Here is a 19372-nt window from a genome sequence, read left to right on the forward strand (position 1 = left end):
TTGTGTCCTGTAGATAGATAGATAGATTTGGCCTGTGCCTTAGAATGTGAACTGAAAGACAGATGCTTCTTGGTGGAGTCATGGTGCCGACAACAATCTGTCAACGACATCACATCGCACCGTTTCTGTATTTTGATGTTTAATAAGCTGTTTTTACTTTATTTTTGTTTTATTTCTCATTAATTCTTTGTGGAGGCCCTCTCCAGTGATACCATTGTTTGTCACTGCAGCAACAAACTGATTGAGATGTTTGCCTTCTTGCGATGGCCATATGGAATATATAGCACTTCACATATTGTGAATGCACACTCCATTAAGTATGGTTCTGTTTCTCTGCATTTCTGACTGTGGGCGCTCTATGGAGACGACAAGCCTCCCCTCCTTTCCTGGCAGACGTCCTCTTGTTCGAGCCTTATGTCTGTGTGTCTTTCTTTGCTTAAGCAATTAATTAATAAATAAAGAAATCATTGCTTTCAAAAGTCTATCTATTTTTGAAAGTTTTTGTTGGTTGTTAGGCCACAAAAAGGGGGTTTCTTACACAGAGAAAGCGGCTTGTGCATTTTGCTTTCTGCTGTTTGTGGTCTGTTATATGTCAGCTCAGTCTAAAAGTGAAGTGTGTGTGTGTGTGTGTTTCCTGCAGGCGACAGTAACCCCAAGGAGAGCAGCCCCTTCATCAACAGCAGTGATGCTGCCGCCGAAAAGAGCCAGCAGTATGACGGCAAGAACATGGCCTTGTTTGAGGTACAGTCACACACACACAATGATTTGTTAACGCACATAATCAGGCACGATAAGAAGCAGGATCATTGATAATAAGTTGAATAAGTTACTGCGAGCAAATCTCACACTTCTACAGGAGAGACCTTGCCACAGCTCTGCACAAATGTATTTATATTGCGTTCTCTGTGGGATGAACAAGAACAAAGAAAACAAAATCAGCCAACGAACATTTTATTTTGTAAGCACTTTATTTTTCTGCTCTAACTGGGTAGGAATCCACAAGGGGGTGTGGAGAGTTACACGTTACGTGAAATTGTTATTGATTTTCAGTGATCTAATGAAACACTCCTGGAGTTATAGAGTTCACTTTGCTGGCTCAGAGGATTAAAGGCAATGATGAAAACCCTGACTCCAGACTGTCCTGTTTGTCTGTCTGTCTGTGTGTGTGTGTGGGTGTGTGTGTGTCTCTGTCTCTCTGTCTCTGTCTCTGCAGGAGGAGATGGACACCAGCCCCATGGTGTCGTCTCTCCTCAGCAGCCTGGCCAACTATTCCAACCTGCCCCAAGGTAGCAAGGAGCACGAGGAGGCCGAGAACAACGAGGCCGAGTCATCGCGCAAGAAACCCGTCAAGGTAATTGAGTACTTGTTAAACTATACGTACATGTAGCACACAGTACATACATCTGTGCATTCATTCTCACAAATATACTGCAATCATGCATGTCGTACAAAGATAACACAATTCAATTCACACGTATAAGTATATTTATAGTTTGGCCGTTGAGATGACAGAAGGAGGTGTTTATTTTACAGGCTGTTTTTTTCTCTCAGCATTTCATCAACCTACAGGCAGCTACATTATTAATCCTGTGGAAATTGCTGGTTTTAGCCGCACAGTGAGAAGTAATATTGCAAAGCTGCAAACACAGGTCGATGGTGATGATAATGTAAATAATGAAAGACGTTATGCCAATTTATTTTTAAAGACTAGTGGAAAAGTGATGGATTTACATAATAAGATATTTCACATTTTAAATCTCAGTGATTCACTTCTCCACTCCTTTCCGTTTCTCTTGTCCTGTTTCACTTTGACTCAGGTATCCTTTCTTCTGTCTCACCTTGAAGCAAATTCTTTTTTTGACGATGACCTTGAATGCCAGTGAATCTATCAGATATACTATCTCCTTTTCCCACAGGGAATCCATATGGATCTTTAAGATATACAGTGGATCCTCAGTGGGGAAAAAACATTTAAACCCGACAGTGGAGATAAGGTTTATAGGTACAATCGACCTCATCTTCATAGTGATTTCTGAATAGGATAAGTTGGTCTCCTGGCTTCTATACGTGTCTGCTAGTGACCACACAATGCTTAGCCAGATGCTAACACTGCATCATATTGAAAACCAGTGTAATTCTGAGAAACAAACATCAAAACACAAAGTCCATGATAACATCCACTCACAAGGTCAGGTGTAATCCTGTAACTTCATATTCAAACCAGTATTTGGTCTTGGTAATTGAGCAAGCTGTTGAAGTCCACCAGATGTGGATAAAAGCGCAATTACAGGAATTTATATTTTCAAGCTCAATAATAAACCGTGCACCTCAAGATTATATTCCACACCTCGTAGATTGAAAACATTAATTACTTAACCCATTTGAATGAGTTGACATCAGCCTGTATCAGCAGAACATTAAAGCACATTTCACGTTTCACTCTCTTTCTAGAGTCAGTTTCTCATTTTATCCAGATTATCCACAGACCTCAGTGTGTTTTCCGTGTTTTCGCTGGAACAACTATACACTGAATAAATACCACCCCTGGAAAGAGTTGACAGGATTAAGAGTAGCAGGGACACTATTTCTGAGAACAGATGTAATTTGCAGCCCTCAAACAGGTTTTAAAGCTACTATCTGTTTTGTCCTGATTGCACAAGCGATGCAGGTACAGAACCTTTAGACAGCAATAGTGTCCAGGTGGGAATTCGGCATTGGTTCAACACTTTGCCAGTGCTGCAGTCCGACCATTATCCCGGCTCACCCAGTTTTAAGGTGTATTTGTCTGTCTCTCCTCAGTATGGCTAACCCTGGAAGCAGGTCTAATCACCCCCCTGTCACCTCCACCCCCTTCAATTCTTTAATTAGTCTACACGCTACACCAAGCTGCTGCTTCTCCAATCAGCAGTCCATTCCACAGGCAATCTCTCCATCGCCACGAGAGGCTTTTCATTAACGCAGCCTGTGGTGTTTTATCGCTCGCACAGCGACCCCTCTCTCCCCCCCACTATCGCCTTCCCTCTCTATTTCTCCCTCCACTCCCTCTCCCTCTTCCTCTCCCTCCATCTCCTTCATCATCGGTCCCTCAAGTGAGGGAGTAAGTGAGTTGTGAGAGAGCAAGAGCGAGACAGCGGCCTTTCTTTGTTGCAGTGTGAAAGCCAAGATTAGAGATTTGGTTGGCGTGTGACACGAGGGAGCGGTCTGGAGGTCGCGCAGGTTAAGATGGAAACCAGTCTCAGCTAATCTGTCGGCAATTTTCTCTCCTCCGACTTTATTTCTTTAACACAGGAAGGCAAGAGGGTTTATATAGAAGCTTTAAACTCACAAAAGGGACACAAGAAGAGGACAATGGCTCCTCAAGATCTGAGGGAATGTTGTGTTTATATTCTTCATTATAAGAAATGTATTTGAGTCTAAGTGATTTGCAAAATGAGCAGAGCTTTAGAATCTTATTTTCTTTAACTAAATGGAATCGAAAAAACTACAGGGACACGTTCAGTGAAGTAGTTTGTGTGTGATCCTGCTGATAAACAAACAAACCTCTCAGGCCGAGGGTACATGTGGTCAGTTTGCATTGGTTTATTATACATTTCTTTAGTCCCATAAAATCTAAAGGAACACAGTAGTTTTAGCTCTATAAGATCTTATGAATGAACTAAACACAAACCATGAACCTATTTACTCTTATAAGGTGATTTTCAAGACAAGTGCTCTTACTCAGAGTTACAGGAACACCATACGCTCTCTGCCTTTGCTTTTTACAGGGCAATGTTCCCTCACATAAACGTTGTTTCCTCTCCGGGTGTTTTACGATCCCTGCTTTCCGCTCTGCCCTCGTCCTCGTCTCCCACCATGGCCCTCCCCCTCTCATTAGACTGGTGCATCGGATCAGTATTCCCATCAGCAGCCTCCTGAACGATGTGCTCTGATTAATGTCAATTCATGTTATATTTTACAGCAGCGTGAATGCATATTCATCGCAGAGCTAAACAGACATTTCACAGCCCGGCCATTTAGCAAAGACTCCAGGCTAAGAAGCTCAGTGGAGGTTTCTGTTTTGTAAGGGACTGACATCATTATTATTATTATTATTATTATTATAATTACATTAGGCTATTTCTGCTTTTCTTCTGAACCTTTAGTCTATGAAAGGTCAACCATCTTCTGACTGTTTTGACATTTCCCTTTGAAAAATATATGAACTACTAAACAACTAACAGAACAGTTGCAGATTCCTTTTCTGTCACTCATCCATCTGTCCATACTGCTTATCCTTTGAGGGTTGCAGCTGACATTAGGCTGACAAATCAGTTGTGAATCGCGTGGCCAACATGATGCCTTTGGACTGTGGGACGAAGCCAGAGAAAATCCATGCAGACATATGGAGAACATGCGAACTCCACACGGAAAGACCCAGAAATGGGATTTGAACTATAGAAAGCTTGTTGCTTCAAGTTGTCAGTGCTGCCTTGTCGGTCATCTAATCGATTGATCAACAAACTATTTCAGTTCTACTACACTGGGAAAAAGAAGAAATTCAAGACTAATGGGCATTTTTGCCTTTAATTGATAGGATGACTGCATAAGCATGACAGAGTGGGGAGGACATGCAGCAAAGGTTTATTTAAGTTAAGTTACGTTCACAGATACACATATACTTGTATAACAGGAAAAAAAATACATACAAAATACGCCCCCCAACCTGTTTTAAGTTTATGACTAATGATTGAGCTGGATAAGAAAATAAATAATCCATTTTGTATCTTAACTGTCATTTTCTTACTTTTCTCAAATCAAACTGCTGCTTATTTGTAGATGAAGTGTTCAATTTTCAACTCACATGTCTTCTCCTGCTGACCTGGATTTCATATTAAATATAGATCCTGTCCACTAGAACATGTCCATTAGTAGATAAGGAGACTTTCAGGCTTGAATTTGATAGTGTGGTTTCATAACAGGTGGTAACACATGAGGCTTTGTGGGGTCTTTAAACCTAGAATATTCTAGCAACACATGTAGCCGCTATTTCGAGGTGGTGAGGCCTCAGCACTACAGAGGGCTTTTGGCTGTTGTACAGATAACCAGTGAATTACACACACATGCAGACTCACTCACACACGGTGTTGACCGCTGAGTGACTGGTTCGTCCACAGCTGGTTGGGGAGGCTGATGTTCGCTGGCCTCTCCTCTCGCTGTCTGTTTAATATTTCAGCACACCTGAGCAGAAACACATTTGCCCGTTCAGCTCCTGTTTGGCCAGCAGAGCGTGGTAATGGTGTTACAACCTCCCAGTCTGCCTCCCTCGCTGTCACTACCTCCCACCACCACCCTCTCACCCACCTCACCCACCTCACCCACTCCCCCTCACACCTCTGCCTCTCCCTCCAATGTAATGAAACTCCCATTGTGTCTTTTCTTTTTTTTCTTACATAACACAAATTCAGCTGCGGAGGTAACTTGTTTTTGTTTACAACATCGGCGCGTATCACCAAAAACTCTAAAATCTCTTTGTCTTTCCAAGTTGACATTTTGTCGAACAATTGGCTTCTCTTTTTCATCCTGAGATGCATTCTCCTTTTGTTTCAGTTTTGCACCCGTCATGGGTTAGAAACGCCATCAACGCTCTCGCTTGCTAGCTGTGAACTTTCAGAACTTTTTCCTGCTGTATTCTCTCAAGTGCAACTGACTTGATTTACGTTCTCTCATACAGCCTCTCAGGACAATGTCAGGAACTGTCCAGAGTTTAGTGCAGGTCTGAAAGCCCCTTTAGTGAAGAATTAATCATCACTACAAACACTGACTGATCTGAAATTGAAAGGTAACAGGATGAGCTGGTGTTCCTCCTGCAGCACCCATAGGTGTGTCTTCCCTGCTCCCTCCCTATTTAATGCTACTATCTATAAAGGTGAAATGCCCAGAAAAAATTGGAAAAAAATAGGAAATTGAAACCAAGAAAACGTTCAATTCGATGATGTGAGCCCACATTGGTGTTTAGAGCTTTCCTATAAAGATATATGCAGCTCCAACAACTTAATAAAAATTTGACTACATATCAGCAGGGATTTCACTCGATGCTGGTTCTGCTAGTGAGCATAAAAAAATCCTTCAAGAAGTGATTTAAGGGATGACGCTGGTTTTGTCAGCCTGTGCAGTTTGGCAGGGAGTCCCAGAGCCTGAGGGCCTGGATGTTTCCCTTCCTCTCTCCTGCAACTTTTGTGTAGTCTCCCCCACGTTCCACCACCTACCCCTCTGCCCTCTCTCGCTTTCATTTTCTCTACCCCGCAGCTAGACAAAGAAATGGAGTTCCTTTCACCTTTCCCTCTTTAATTCCTCTCCACGAAAAAAAACCCTAATGTCTAATCGAGAGGAAGCGCTACCTTTGCTAGCCTCAGCAGTTCAGGAGATGTCCATGGGGGGTTGAGATAAAAGTGTGGGGGTGAGAGGAGATAGAAGAAGAGGAAACAAACAAACATTCATTGAAAACTGCAATTTCACATCGTGCATCAATTGTCATAAATCAGTTGTTCCACAATAACTGGTGCATGTTCTCTGACTTGCCACCTGATCAAAGTTAAGTTACTAAACCTACCACCTCTTGTTAGGAAGACATTTCAATCATGGTTAAAAGAAACCAGTGTTGACTGCTGCTTGGAATCAGAACATAAACTGGAATAAAGTACATTTGGGCAATTCGATTCAATTTTGAATGATTTCAGTCCATAGCTAAAGATCAGTGTGAATTCAGATACCCTTTTATGGAGCAGCATGAAGGTAGACATGCACATATAGAAGAATGGATGTTATATCAAGGAATTTACTAGAATGGTTTGGTTCTAGATTATTATTTGGATCTGCACCAAATGGCACACACTCATAAATACTATGCAATCTCCTTTAAACATGCCTGATTTTTTTAACCAAACCCATTAATATTCCCAGACAAATCAACAATCAATAATGTGGAAAATGACTTTGTAAAAGAAGGTCAATCAATCAATCACATTTTATTTGCATGGCCCATATTCATAAGGCTTAAAAGAAAAATATCTAAAAACATCCCCTCATTTGGATCCACACCAAAATGTAATTGGTTCTTCCATGACCACACCACAACCAGCAAACAATCCTGCTAACAGTCAAACAAACAAGCAGTGACAGGAACATATCCAAAATCTGTCTCTTATCTCAACCAAGATTCTGTATTTTATTTGCCATGTACACATTTCCTACTATAACTTTATCTGTACTGTAGTCAAGTTGAATGCACAGATAATGTCACTCACTGTTATTTGAATTTACAAAGCCATCTTATTTCTCATCTCCTATAGTTTTTATTTCATTAAGCTAATTAATTTATTGTATCCAAAACTTACTCAAATTTTAATTACTAAAACTTATACAAGCAATAATGTAACATGAATAAAACAAAAACAGGAATGTAATCCAGACTGGTGTCCAGTATTGAAGTTGTCTGGTGATATCGTTGAGTTTGCCATGTCACAGTCGCACGCTTCGTTGACTGAATCATCCACCCAAACCTTTTTGCTAAGAGGTTATGCGACATTACATTTGCTACACTTGCCATCAGAGGTTTCTTGTTATTGATTTCCTTGACTGAACATAAAATACAGCTAATGTTATTAACATGTCATAGTGAAGACGGTCTCTGAAGTAGGATGGAAGTAGAGGATTTTTGCTTTTTGCATCATGTTTATATATTGCTTGAGTGGGCTTCAGAGCTCAGTGCATGTGGTGGGTGATGCAGAGACGGAGAGAGGGGAAGCTCTGGCCTGGTGAAAGGCGAGTGGTAAGTGGTACAAGAGCAGGAGGCAGTGAATCTGAAGTAGGTGCCACAGCAGATGCACTGAAAGGTCCTGTTATGTGTCTAACGCACCTGAGCCATTCATTCAGCGTTGACTTCCCAGCGGGTCGGTGGGCAGCTGTTCTTTCTAAGTCCAGTGGTGCCACGCAGGCCTACCTGTGTCTCTGCAGCAGTCATGGTTCCCTCTGCTCACGGTGGCTCCATCTCCAGGGAAATCATCACACTGCTCGCTCCCGGCCCATTAAACAGACACTCATTCTCTGTGTGTGTCTGTGTCTGTGTTTGTGAGACCGCTATCAGGGAGGCCTGCAATCCCCATGCGCAAATGAACAAATGAGATGCCAATTGACTGAAAATAAAAGCAGCGTTTTCAATAAGCGTTCAACCTTTTTCCTCAACGGGGTCATTGATTCGGCACATACGCAAGTGTTCCATCAGTTTCAGACTTTTTCTCCATGTAAAGTCTTTAGAAGCCTCCATTAGTTCGCCTGAATTTTTAGTTTTGGAGGTTGTTTTCCAGAGACTGTTTTATCAGGTGTTCAGGTCCTCAGACTCGGTGTAATCGATTGCTATTATCTGTGTCTGCACATCTTATGTAACACACAGGATTTCCAGCAGACAAACGCTGTTTTTCCAAAGCAGCTTGTTGTTGAGTGTGGATTATAATTTATCACTCAGCCGTGAGATACCACAGACACTCGTACAGCAGCAAACACATACAGTCTGATTCTCCATTGTGTGGGGGAACAAGCACGGAATGAAAATGACATTTGGTAGTCTGGAGAGGGTTAGTGCCTGTTTTGTGTACTTTACTGTCGAGTGTTGTGCAGTACAGTGCAGATTAGTTTAATCTGCAATTTTTAGTGGCACTTTTAAAGTGGTCTTCCTCTAAGTCGACATGTGAATAAAAACGGAACAAAAATGTCACTGAGGACTTAAAGCTTCTCTGACAAATTATTCTGCCAAGATTTGTATCTCTTTAAGGTCCCACCGTCCAATCTTAATGTGCTTCTTTGAATTTACAAAGATTTTTTCTTATCTCTTTTTGATCAAATCAACAATCTTTAAAGGTTTGCCTGCAACTATATTTCCTCGGGCAACTCTTTTGTTCTGCTTTGATGTGTTTGATGTGGAAACTGCAAAAGATTTACTCAAATAACAGTGTCGAAAATAGAAATATGCAATTTCACCTTTTTGACTTCACATAACAAAGTGACTGAAGTTTCGTTTTTTTAATTAGAATCACCCACCTTGAAAGGACGTCCAGAGCATTCATCCACTTGAAGGTGTAATGTCTGTTATTGTTCACTAAAAGCTCACAGGTGTTCCCTTTAATAACTTACCTGTTATTACAAACTGACCTCAGCCCACTTTGTGCAGCCGCAGCAGTTTGGGGTCTAACAACAAAGTGCTGATCACAGGGAAACCTTTTCAGCTTTTGCAACACCTGACTGCTAATGTGTCTTACACACCAAGTCCCTGAAGGACCCGCCAATTGAAACTCAGTCTTTTTTAATTAAAGCAGTGCTACTGTGGGAGATTTGCAAAAAGGAAAGAATTTAGAGGTAAAATTGACCCTAACACCAACTCTGCTGACTTACTGACCTTGTGTACCTCCTGTATTGTGTTTATCGTGCAACACGCTGTGTACTAATGTTAGTTTTGCGACTATACATACAAACATCTACACCTTAACTGCTCAAACAAATATAGAAATTGAATATTGTCATGTTAGCAACTCAGGTTTCCTTGTATAGTGTCGAACATTCTCAATCAATCATCCATTTTTTTTTTGTAAAGCTTAACAATAGCAACATCCTCTGCCCTTAACCCTCAAGAGTGATGAAAAACTACCCCAAGCATTTTTTATAGACCATTCTCTGGTCTATGAAATGGGAGGTTTAATACAGTTTAATTGAAAAAGGATGAAAAATGACGGAAACTGTTGCAAAAGCCAAATTAGCCTGTGAACATAGGTCAAGTTAAAAAGAAAAAGAAATGTCCCTTTTTTTGTCTTCTCTGTTATTTGTGAGTAGTGATGACTTTTCCTGTCTCTGTCAGAAAGAAGGAAGTTCACCCCTGACCTTGCTGTCTCAATCAGAAATATTTTTAAGTTAACTTTAACTCTTAGAATTATTCACTGTAGATATGAAGAAGGTGGAAACTGCCTTAGTAAACTAACTTTAGAGCATCTGATGAGATACAACCTGACAGTGATACTGGAACATCAGTTTGACAGGGTAGTAAACTGCACAGAGAGGAAACATATTCTACTGAATTCTTACATAATACAAATGTAATTTAATGGGACAGATCCCATTCAGGGTTTCAGTATTCCTAAATAAAAAACTGTGTTTAGCACATGATAAAAAAACTCCTCTCTGCCACACACTGAAGGGCACAATGACTCACAGTCTGATTTGCATAGCTAAGACAACAGACAAACTGTGCACATCATTATCATATAGTGGGGGAGGTGACAGAGAAGGACGAGATTTGCTCTGCGCTGATCCCTCCAGCAGCCTGTGGAGGACGCGACGTTGATCTTTGATTAAAGCACAAACAAGGCTGAAGGTTGAGAGATTTCCCCTGTGAAGATTAAGTGGTAAAAGAGTCATGATTGCAGGTGACGTTTCAGCTACATGGAAAACAAACACACACACACACATACATAGAAAATGATGACAAAGTTGTTTAGTTCAGTTTGTTTCATTTTTTCGCAGCAAGTCAAACACCAGCACAATAAAATCAGAGAGTACAGACTCTACATTTATAATGTCAAACACAATACAAGGTTTTTGTGCTACAGGCAAAGACACACGGCAGACCGAAACGCATGACTATTAATTATACAAGCTGATGAATGAAAAATTAAACCTGTCATGTTTGATTTTTACAAAACTGTGTCTGACCTGAGAGGAGGATGTGAAACTCCATGACAAAAAGGATGGTCTGGATTTGCCATGATGGATTTAGCACTTTTGCTAATTAAAAGTCTGAGGGCAGCAGTACACCAACGACTTCAGTCGCCACCTTGGCAATGTTGCTCAGTCAGTCGCCATTTTAAACGTTCAGATTTCCCTACCAGCAAATTCCTGAGAGGGTTGAGATGATTTTCTGATGAATCTGTAATGTAACAGACATAGTATATAGACTCAGTATTCACATCCAAGCTCAGTATTGTGTAATTTTAAAGGTTTCCTCTGGAGTTTTTCACCACTGGTTGTGCTGTAGAGAAAGGTCGTGACAAAGGCAGTTGAGAAGAAGTTAGTGCAGCTTTCAAACTTTTAATAGAATCATCTTTACAGACTTTATGTGAGAAAGAAACTGCATTCAACATGTTTGTTAATACTGAATGTGAACTGAGTCTTATTTTGTTTTCATTAGACCTTATAATAGAAATGGTCTGAGAAGGTGGCGTGTGAAGTCAGTAACTATGTCTTACCAGTAGTTAGATGCACAGTGCAGATCGTATTAATTGAGTACATTCAGCATATCATCAAGCATTTGAGAAGAGACAATATAATATTTAATAATCGTTGTGAGACACGTGTGATTCTGTATATGTGCTAATAACAAATATGAATATAATATGATTTCATATCATATAAATCAACATGTTAAGATGTCGTTTGCTGCTGTTCAGATGTTTTCAGATGACTTCACTAATTACAGTTCCAAGTGTGAGTTTGCACTTTGTTTGTCTAAAGAAAATAAGAAGATAATTATATTTAGTGAGACTTGTTTGGACCTGTTGTGTCTTCTCCTCTCTGCAAACAGCATATTATTAGAGCTGGAAACGAAACTAATCACATAGTGTAGCATCAGACACAGTATTCTTCGTTTGATGTCAGCCACTTCTCAGGGTGATTTCATTATAAGTCTGGATTATGAATGTAGCGTCTGCTGTCACTTCCCAGTGCAGCACTTTTTTTGTGAAGTGCCCATCATGTTGCATCGAATTTAATAACCAACCACTAAAGAAATAAGAAAGTGTCCAAGCTTCTCTTCAAAGCCTCGTTATTACACAGTGTATAGAGTTGGCTACGAGGGTCCAGTGTCTTCTTTTATACATGAAGTATTCACACTGTATTTTTTCCTCTGATAGGTTTAATTTTTTAAACAATTACTCTTAAAATTACTTGGATTTAAATGAGTCTCCATCTCTCGCACCAAAAGATAGTTTAAGGTTTACTAGCGAATGAAATTTACACTTTACATTCTCAAACTGACCATTGAGAAAGTGAGGAAATATAACAGTGATACTGGTGGTACTGGGACGTCTGTGTGACAGGCAGTAAACTGCACACAGAGGAAAAATGTTGCACATAATCTAATTCCATGTGACGGAGCTCATTCAGGGTTTCAGTATTTACAAATAAAAAAGCTTTATTTAGATCATTGACAAGCAGATGATGAAAAATCGTCTCCACCACACACTGAAGGACAGAGTCACAGTGAGTTTATATTTATGAGAATTTTATGATCTCTCTTGTCCAGTCTGCAAACAGCTGGAAAACAAGCTTCTCCATAGAAATCACATATCAGACACAGTATTATTCGTTTGATGTCAGCCACTTGTCAGGATGATTTCATTAAAAGTCTGGATTATGAATGCAGCATCTGCTGTCACTCCCGAGTGCAGCATTGTTTATAAATTCTCCATCTTGTGTAGTGTCAATCATGTTGCAGCAAATTTAACCACAGAGGAAATAAAAAAGTGTTCTCTCCAACATTGTTATTCCATGATACATTTTTGAGCTGAAAACAAATAATAACGATATAGATCCCAACTGCTGGACTGATTTATGTTTTCATTTGTAGTGAAAAAAGTTCTATATATTTGGTTTTATTACAGTTTTCTTTTTTATTTAGAGTTATTCACAATGTAGTTTAGGGTCAAAATGTAAATTACCAATCAAGACAATCAGAGACATGAGTATTGTATCAATGTCCTCAACAAAAGTATGTTTGTTTCCCAAACTGTCTAAGTATAATATAATATAATAAGTTGACAGAACTATAAATAAGTCACAAACACTCTGATAAATAACCCTGATTGGGTGAGCTCTCAGGTTTGTGTAGCCTGGTGGAGCTTGAAACCTCCATTTTGCTCAAATTGCTCAAGTAAGCAGCTACATTTAGTTTTTGATTGTTGAACCTTTTTGGGAGAAATCCTCATGTAGCAACGTCACTGACTTTAGATAGTAAGCCAATCAGCCACTTTTCATCCTGTTTGTCTGAATTAAAGCACAGAGCTGCAGCAGAGGAGGCTTGTGCCTGCAGTGTTATCGGTGAGGTAATGATGTGACAGTTAAGGTCTGCCCTCTCCGGGTAAAATGGGTCATGTCTGGATATTGGCATAATTACCCTTCATTGGCCAAACTGTCCTTGGGCAGAAAATGAAATTTTCTTCATTGTGTACAGGGTCAGCTGACGTGTCCTTCAGATTTAATACACACCGTCACAAGGGTGCAGACCCCCACTGAACATGTTCATACACTGTACACAAACAAGTAGGTGCATACAAACACTCATAAACATAAAAACATCTCACAAAGCTTCAGGAAAGAAAATTCCCATTAATCAATCTGAAGATTGACAAAATATATCTTTTCAGTTATGTACGTCAGTTGCGTACTTGCTTTCAGTGTAACAGCCTTGAAAGTGATTCTGTATGAGGACGTTCAGTACAGCTCCCGCTCTGTCCACTTATCCACACCAGGGACAACAACACTGCAGCAAAAGCAACTAAAATAAATCCATCATGAAAAAAAAACCTGGGAAGGAATGAAATAATTCATCCATCCATTGAAAAGACAGGTCCCCTGGCTGCTTCATGATGTCAAAGTTTTCTTTGTTTCCTGGACTCAGAGTAATTATTGTTCTGGAAATGAACAGTGGATTTACAGAAAGCATTGTGCGAAACAATTAAATTAAAAAGGGTTTTAAAAGTTTTATGTGTGATGCAGTCGGAGGAACTGTAAGCCTTTTAATCAAGACGCTGAATTGCAAAACACAGTTTGTTCTTTTGCAGTTCTATGTAAATGCTGGACACCCTCACATTTATTATGAAGCTGCAACAGAGGAGGAAGGGAGGGAGGGAGGAAGGTGGAGCATCAACCCAAAGCACCATATTACAAATCCAAAAGTTAATGTTTATTTTGCCTTAATGTCAGTTTAAGTGTCTGTTGCGTGTTTACATTGTTTTATCTTGTTTTCTTCAAATGTGATATTTGGAGAAGCCACATAAACTATAGCCAATCTGCACACTGTATTTTCCAGCATGCACGGCTGGTTGTCTTCAAATGTAGTATATACTTTGCATCTGCTGTTCTAGTTGTTGTCTTATAACTTCAAAATTATACTAAAACCCAAACCTCATCCATGCACTCACAGGTTATTTCAATGAACAGAACAATCTGTAACAATGGTCAAAGTAAAGGGCATTAATTAACCGTAGTCGTTCATGAATCTTTGTATTCTTATTACAATAACATCTCCCCTCGTCTTCCACCAGGCCCCCCAGCTCGGCACTCTGATGGGCGTCTACCTGCCGTGCATCCAGAACATCTTCGGAGTGATCCTCTTCCTCAGGATGACCTGGTTGGTGGGAGTTGGAGGTGTCATTGGGACGTTCATCATTGTCTTCATGTGCTGTTCCACGGTGAGTGTGTTACCTACTTTTCCTTTAGCCCGTCTGTTGAAGCACACTGGGGGGGTTTGGCCTGGTTTAAAATTAGAAGTTACCATGTTTAAAAATGCACCAAAGAGTCACCTTAAGAGCAGCATCTTATAGCCTCACCACTGCTGCTGAAGATGAAAGAATCAGAAAATATTTTTTATTTTATTTTTAAATGATTAGAATTATTATTTATTATTAAATTATTATATATTTATGTTTATCAGGAGGTTTGGTTTAACATTTCTATCTCTTAATTAGACCATTGGTACTAGTGAACGTCATTATCGACAATGCCATAAATCATTGATCAGCATTTTTCATTATTATTATTATTGCATGAAGGTCTTTGATTTGACTGATATCCAGAGATTCAACTCACTGGATTAGTCAAAACAGCCAGATGGTTATTTTAATGGTTCCTAGCTTGATGGTGTAGAAATCAATTATTAAATGTATAGTGTGAAATATAATATACACTGCGATAGATGATCGTTATCATCCACTCCTCCTGGGAAGTCAATATCTTGGTCATAATTAATTGTCTTTTTGCCTACCTCCTCTGTGGAGTCTAAAAAACAGCCCAGCTCAGAGCTAGCCTTCCTAATTAGTTCGCTCAGGCCGATTCTGTCTGAAGCTGAGATTTTACTTCCTCACTAAATGCAGAGTCTAAAGGACATTACTTCCCTCAGACAGACACACAGGTCATTCATGTTGGTAGACCACTTGTCCAACGGATACATTTGATCATATTCTTATAATAAGACAAAAAACAGTGTCTTTAAACATCTCCCTCTGTCTGTTTGTGGCCCCAAACCCACTTCATTGAATCTTAAAAAAATGGTCACAATTATGTACTTTCTCTGTAGCTCTGTAATTTCCCCAAACTATTGGATACTTTATTCTTTACCAAATGCAACTTAAACAGGAGTAAATGGTGCTTTTGATGGGTAATTTCAGCTTCCATTGAAATTTCTCACAGCGGGATGGTGTCTGTGGGACATACTCAAAATAAAACTACGGACAAGGACAGTTAAAACTTTATGGATTTTCTGATGGTCCACCACCCCACTGATGTGTCCGGGTGCTCCGTCTGACTGTGATGGATGGGCCCTTTGTCAGGGACAAAGAAAGAGTCAGTGACCAAGGAGAAGCTGAGAAGAACAATGACACACAATGCAACATTAGACCAATCACTCACATCCCTATTAAAAATCTTAGCATAGTATCCCTGGCATCTCTTGCATTATTCCTCAAAATGTCAGACCCCTGCACCAGACACTGCGTCTCGGATTTGTTTATAATTCTCCTACTTACTTTCTGATTCATTTGGACCAACATTTTAACAGCACTGTCGTCTCTTGGAAGACGCAGTCACATAAAATATATTTTGACCTGTTCCAAAGCCTCCAAAGTCTTATTAAGGAAACATTTCAAGGAAGAAGGTTTAAATCTTATTTCACACAATTTGATCATAGTGATTGTTGAGTGTAACAATCCTGCACATATCTTGTTCCAAACTAGGTTGTCTTCCAGGTATGCAGAAAGTAGGAGCTATTTCATTGTTCTAGTTGGGTTTTATATGCCACGCATTCAAACTTTAAATAGAACAAAATGGAAGATGACAGACTGTGATGTTTCCCAGCTCCCATTAATGTCAGCGCCACAGAGCTGCAGTCATGTGTCAGTGTGACTTTGGTGTTGGACTGACACCCCGTCGTGGCCCTCAGACTCGAATTACAACAGACACCGTCCCACAGGATCGACGGCGGTGCTGTCAGTGATCTGAAGAGCTGTTGCAAATTGATTGTGTTTGACTTGTTTGATGCATTTGATTGTCAGGGAACATATATTGTGTCTCTTCCCTGAATGCTGTTATCTGTTCAGGAGACGGGAGGTGGAAGCTTTTTACCTGAAGTGCTTTTCTGCTGAAAAAATGAACAATGTCCCATTGCAACTGCAGAGCGTCGAGTCAGGCATCAGGAAACATTATATTTCAATGAGAATTTTGCTTTTTAATGTATATTAGCTGACGATTATCGCCAAGGATGCTTCAATTCAAACTGCGGGGTCCAGCAGCTGTGGCGGTTGTGTAGCTTTTCTCTAGTTTGCTCGGTGTGTTGTAGCAGGACTGTATGTTGGCATGTCTGTGTGTTTGTGCAGCCTAGATTCTCCTCTAGCACAGTGTGTATTTATAGAACAACCCCCTCAAATCCCAGCCATAGCTAAGTTGCCTGCACAGACACACAGGCAATATGCTTCCCAATCATGTTCCTGTCTAGAGATGGCTTTCAAACAGCACACTTTGGGAACGTCTTTTATTGAATTTGTATGGAAACTGATATCATATGATGAATATCCTATTTTTAATATTTATCATTCATTACCCCTAAAATGCATATTTATTCATTTTGTAAAATGGTCGGTTATTTTACAAAGGACACAGTGGACTAGTCTTGTGCAGGATGCATTTGTAATAAATAATATGTCATTATGAAATAGTTTTCTATTCCCATCTTTAAAAAGCAATAATTTAACCATATTCAATTTAAATATTACTACATTCATTACCTGAAAGAGAAACGAAGCCTCTGGAGAGAAAAAAATGCGCTCAGTGTTACGCTAAAAATAGTGTTGAAAAAATACGAAAAAAAGCTTTGAAGATCAAAGCTTGTTCAGACTCGGTTTGACAGGAAGCCACGCAAACACACACACAAACACAGATACTCACATCTGCTGCACAACATTTATTATGTGTGCATGCACTCACTCACTCACAGACATTAAAGCTCCCTTACATACACATTACATGACATTAATTCCAAAAAAAGAAAAAGTATATATCTTTTCCTTCCTCCCTAGCTCTCATTTTTTTTCTCAGATTTTGTCCCTGTCCAGACACACGCACACATACACACTCACACGCTTGTTATCAGTCACACGGAGCTCATTGCAGAGCCCTGGGGCGATAAGCCTGAACATGAACGGTGTGTGTGAGAAACCCCCACCTCTTTCCTCCTGAGCTCCTTACGTAACACATAACCACCTAGCCCTCCAGGGGTTGCCAGCAACACACCGCAGAGTGTGTGTGTGTGTGTACATACATGTACACAGAGATCCCCGCCTAAGTGAAATCCACAGGACTTGAAGAGCCAGGGGATCATGCGTGCCGTAAAAGCTTGATAATATACAGCGTGACTCCATGTTTTATTCACATGATGGGATATCACTGACAGAACACTTTTCATTAGCTGCTCAGCCACAGCAACACACATCTGTACCTGTCCAACACTCACTGTTATTTTCCCGTCACGCAACACTTTGACAGAACATTAACAAGCCGCGGAACCCTTGCATGTTTCTTGAATCATTACTATATGAGGACTGTGCCTCCATGTGGAACAGCTCTGACACATTATGCCATTAACCACAAGTACACACAACCAGCCATTTTAAAAGTCAGTATAAACAGCGTTCTCCGAGCCTGTGTATTCAAACGTGCCCATGTGTGGGTTTTTTTTATTCCAGATAATGAATGCAGCCTTGTCACAGAGATAAAATGAGGTTTAATATTCTTGATGGAAAGTCATCTGTTGTATGGCCTTCCTCATTAATTCCAGGTCTTGAATCTAAATGCTCTAAGGGGAAGGGTGGTCTGCCCTCTGTCGTGACTCATTTAAATGCTAAGGATGCTTTTCTCCCTCAGTCCTTTTCATTTTTTACTCTCATCTCTTTCGCTTTCTCCCTTTTTTCTCATTTTCTTTTCTCATTATTTCCTCTCACGCTCCTCTTTTCTTTTGTTTCCTCACGCCTCTATCTCCCTCTCTCTTTTTTCACCCACCATTTCCCACCTCTCTCCTCCTTTCTCACTCTGCTTCATCCCGTCATCCTCTTGTGCTCAGTAACAATCACCTCCATCTCCTTCACCTGACAGTTTTTGCCCTATACTGCGCACCGTCCGCCTTGATTCCGAGTGATAAACAGCACCGCGAACTAACTATTCTGCACTTATGTAATGAAGCAGCTAATGAAACACGCTCTCAGGGCAGCTCGAAAAACTCCATTCCTGTCAAAACCAATTTCTGCTCAACACTGAGGTCAGCTAAAGGCCAAGTCAGAGTTTGTCTGTAGCTCTGGGAAGAAACAGCCCCAGCGTCCTTTGCAGTCAGTGTCGGTGGGATATCATCTAGCAGACTTTTCTTTAAAAGAAAAATTTGCCTCTCCTCCAAATACATTCCTCAGGCTCAGCGATAACTGTGATGGATTAGTAATTATTTAAATTGTGCTAGCTTTCTAACTGCCTTAAAATAAAATCCTTACATCTCATTTATAAGCTGTCTGCTGCTTCAGCTCATATGGACGAGACAGATGGCAGATGGCATAATCTGAGGTTGTCTACAGGCATGCTTGGAGGCCAGACAGCATGTAGGGTACATGTGGGTCCTACAGACTGCAGAGAGAGGTGGCGTTAGACGGTATATACTTCATCACACATACTCTCAAACCATCACAGTTTTATGTTACCTGCATTGCCTGAAAATGGGACAATAGGGACCACAGGCTCTGGGTCAGTGGGAAAAAAAATACAGATTATTCTACCCATTGCAGCAACACTGAGGACGAAAGGTAAAGTGACTATCAACTACTTCAACAAGGATAAATAAAGGACAAAAAACCTAAAAAAAAAAATTCATTTTGTTCTTTTTCATCTGAGCTTGACATTGGTTTATTTACATTTGCAGCAAAAATTAGTGTGACCTTACAGCATCGGTGCACATTTTGCAGGGCGGTTAAGAGCAATCCACTGAGTTTGTGACAGCAGCTAATTGATGACGTTTACAACGTTCCCGACTGCAGTGACACCCAGA

At 40.3% G+C, this 19372-nt stretch overlaps 1 protein-coding gene across 4 annotated transcripts in view; it reads left to right on the plus strand.

Moving 5' to 3' along the window:
• Positions 1 to 19372, plus strand: part of slc12a5a (solute carrier family 12 member 5a) — a 130662-nt gene that overhangs the window by 85902 nt on the left and 25388 nt on the right. For all 4 annotated transcript variants that reach the window (XM_069534247.1, XM_069534253.1, XM_020096846.2 and 1 more), the window contains exons 2-4: positions 641 to 741; positions 1214 to 1351; positions 14343 to 14489. In XM_069534247.1, coding sequence (XP_069390348.1) covers positions 641 to 741; positions 1214 to 1351; positions 14343 to 14489 — 386 coding nt within the window. The remainder of the gene's footprint in view (positions 1 to 640; positions 742 to 1213; positions 1352 to 14342; positions 14490 to 19372) is intronic.

Source organism: Paralichthys olivaceus, chromosome 2 (genome assembly GCF_024713975.1).
Source record: "Paralichthys olivaceus isolate ysfri-2021 chromosome 2, ASM2471397v2, whole genome shotgun sequence".
NCBI classification, from domain to species: domain Eukaryota; kingdom Metazoa; phylum Chordata; class Actinopteri; order Pleuronectiformes; family Paralichthyidae; genus Paralichthys; species Paralichthys olivaceus.